This window comes from Camelina sativa, chromosome 8 (genome assembly GCF_030686135.1).
Source record: "Camelina sativa cultivar CO46 ecotype springtype chromosome 8, ASM3068613v1".
Lineage (NCBI taxonomy): Eukaryota > Viridiplantae > Streptophyta > Magnoliopsida > Brassicales > Brassicaceae > Camelina > Camelina sativa.
The window spans coordinates 12568069-12569158 of NC_141887.1; the positions used below are offsets into that span (position 1 = coordinate 12568069).

At 51.7% G+C, this 1090-nt stretch overlaps 1 protein-coding gene across 1 annotated transcript; it reads right to left on the bottom strand.

The window, feature by feature from the left end:
• Positions 1–358: 358 nt before the first annotated feature.
• LOC147940009 (uncharacterized) lies at positions 359–1090 on the bottom strand. Its single transcript, XM_087461107.1, has one exon. The coding sequence runs from the start codon at positions 1088–1090 to the stop codon at positions 359–361; it is 732 nt and encodes a 243-aa protein (XP_087317233.1).

Here is a 1090-nt window from a genome sequence, read left to right on the forward strand (position 1 = left end):
TTTTTTCATTCAACCATTTGAGTCTATAAGGTCAAGGGTGGTTTGTGGTAGTAAGAGATAATTTCTTGACCATGCTGGAACTTGCCACATTAGTGCAAGACCCACCATCGATGATCAATCCACAAACTCGCCCACTTACAGTGCAACGCGTATGAAAGATGTTGTCTCACTGGCTCACGTCGTCGGTCTCCACGCTGGTGTTAAGGACGCGTCGGATCATCAAAAGTTCTCCAACGTCTGGTTCGGCTATGGCCTCCTCCAGTTCTGCGTCGGCCTGATCGTTCTCCTCGGTTGCCTCTCCTTCGGACTCGAGCTCTCCGGAATCAGTGATGATCATGTTGCGAGCATTTGGGCACTCTCATGCATAGTGGCCCCGTCCTTGACACTTGTAACAAATGATGTCTCGGCTCCGGACGTCATTGGTGGTACGTCGCTGTTCTTGACGTTCGTTGGTGGCCGGCTCCTTTACCTTGAACCTTGAATTGACATTGGCCGTTCTAGGCTTTTCTTGTTGCCGGCCGGAGCTTGATGCGTTTGGAGACCAGTTTGGAACTCCTTGGGTTCTGGTGCGACTTGTGGCAGCGTTCTTCTTCTTGATTTGGGACTCAATTTGCACCGATAGGTGCAACAGCTCTTCGAACCCTTGGTAAGGTTGGCGTTCGACCTTGCGCGCGATCCGGTCTTGCAAACCATCAAGGAACTGCGCCATGAGGGATTCTTCGGTGTCATCGACTTGGAGCCTGTTGGTTAGGTGCTCGAAATCCTCATAATACTCCTCAACGGACCGCGAGCCTTGAGTGAGCCTCCTAAATTTCTTTTGGAGCAACCGGTGATAGAACGGTGGGACGTATCGCCTCCTCATCACGGCTTTCATGACCTCCCATGTTACGACGAGCCGGTCATGGTTACGGCGTTGTTCGGATACTAGTCGATCCCACCATGTCAACGCATAGACAGTGAACTGTGCCATAGCATAAGTGACCTTGCGTAGCTCCGGATAGTTATGACATGAGTAAAGGTGGTCCATTCGGCTCTCCCAGTCTAGATAGGCCTCCGGATCAGATTTGCCGGCAAAGGTTGGCGCCGTCAT

What these genes read in the sequence shown, in the direction of transcription:
- LOC147940009 (XM_087461107.1), bottom strand. Translation starts at nt 1,090, where the DNA reads ATGACGGCGCCAACCTTTGCCGGCAAATCTGATCCGGAGGCCTATCTA.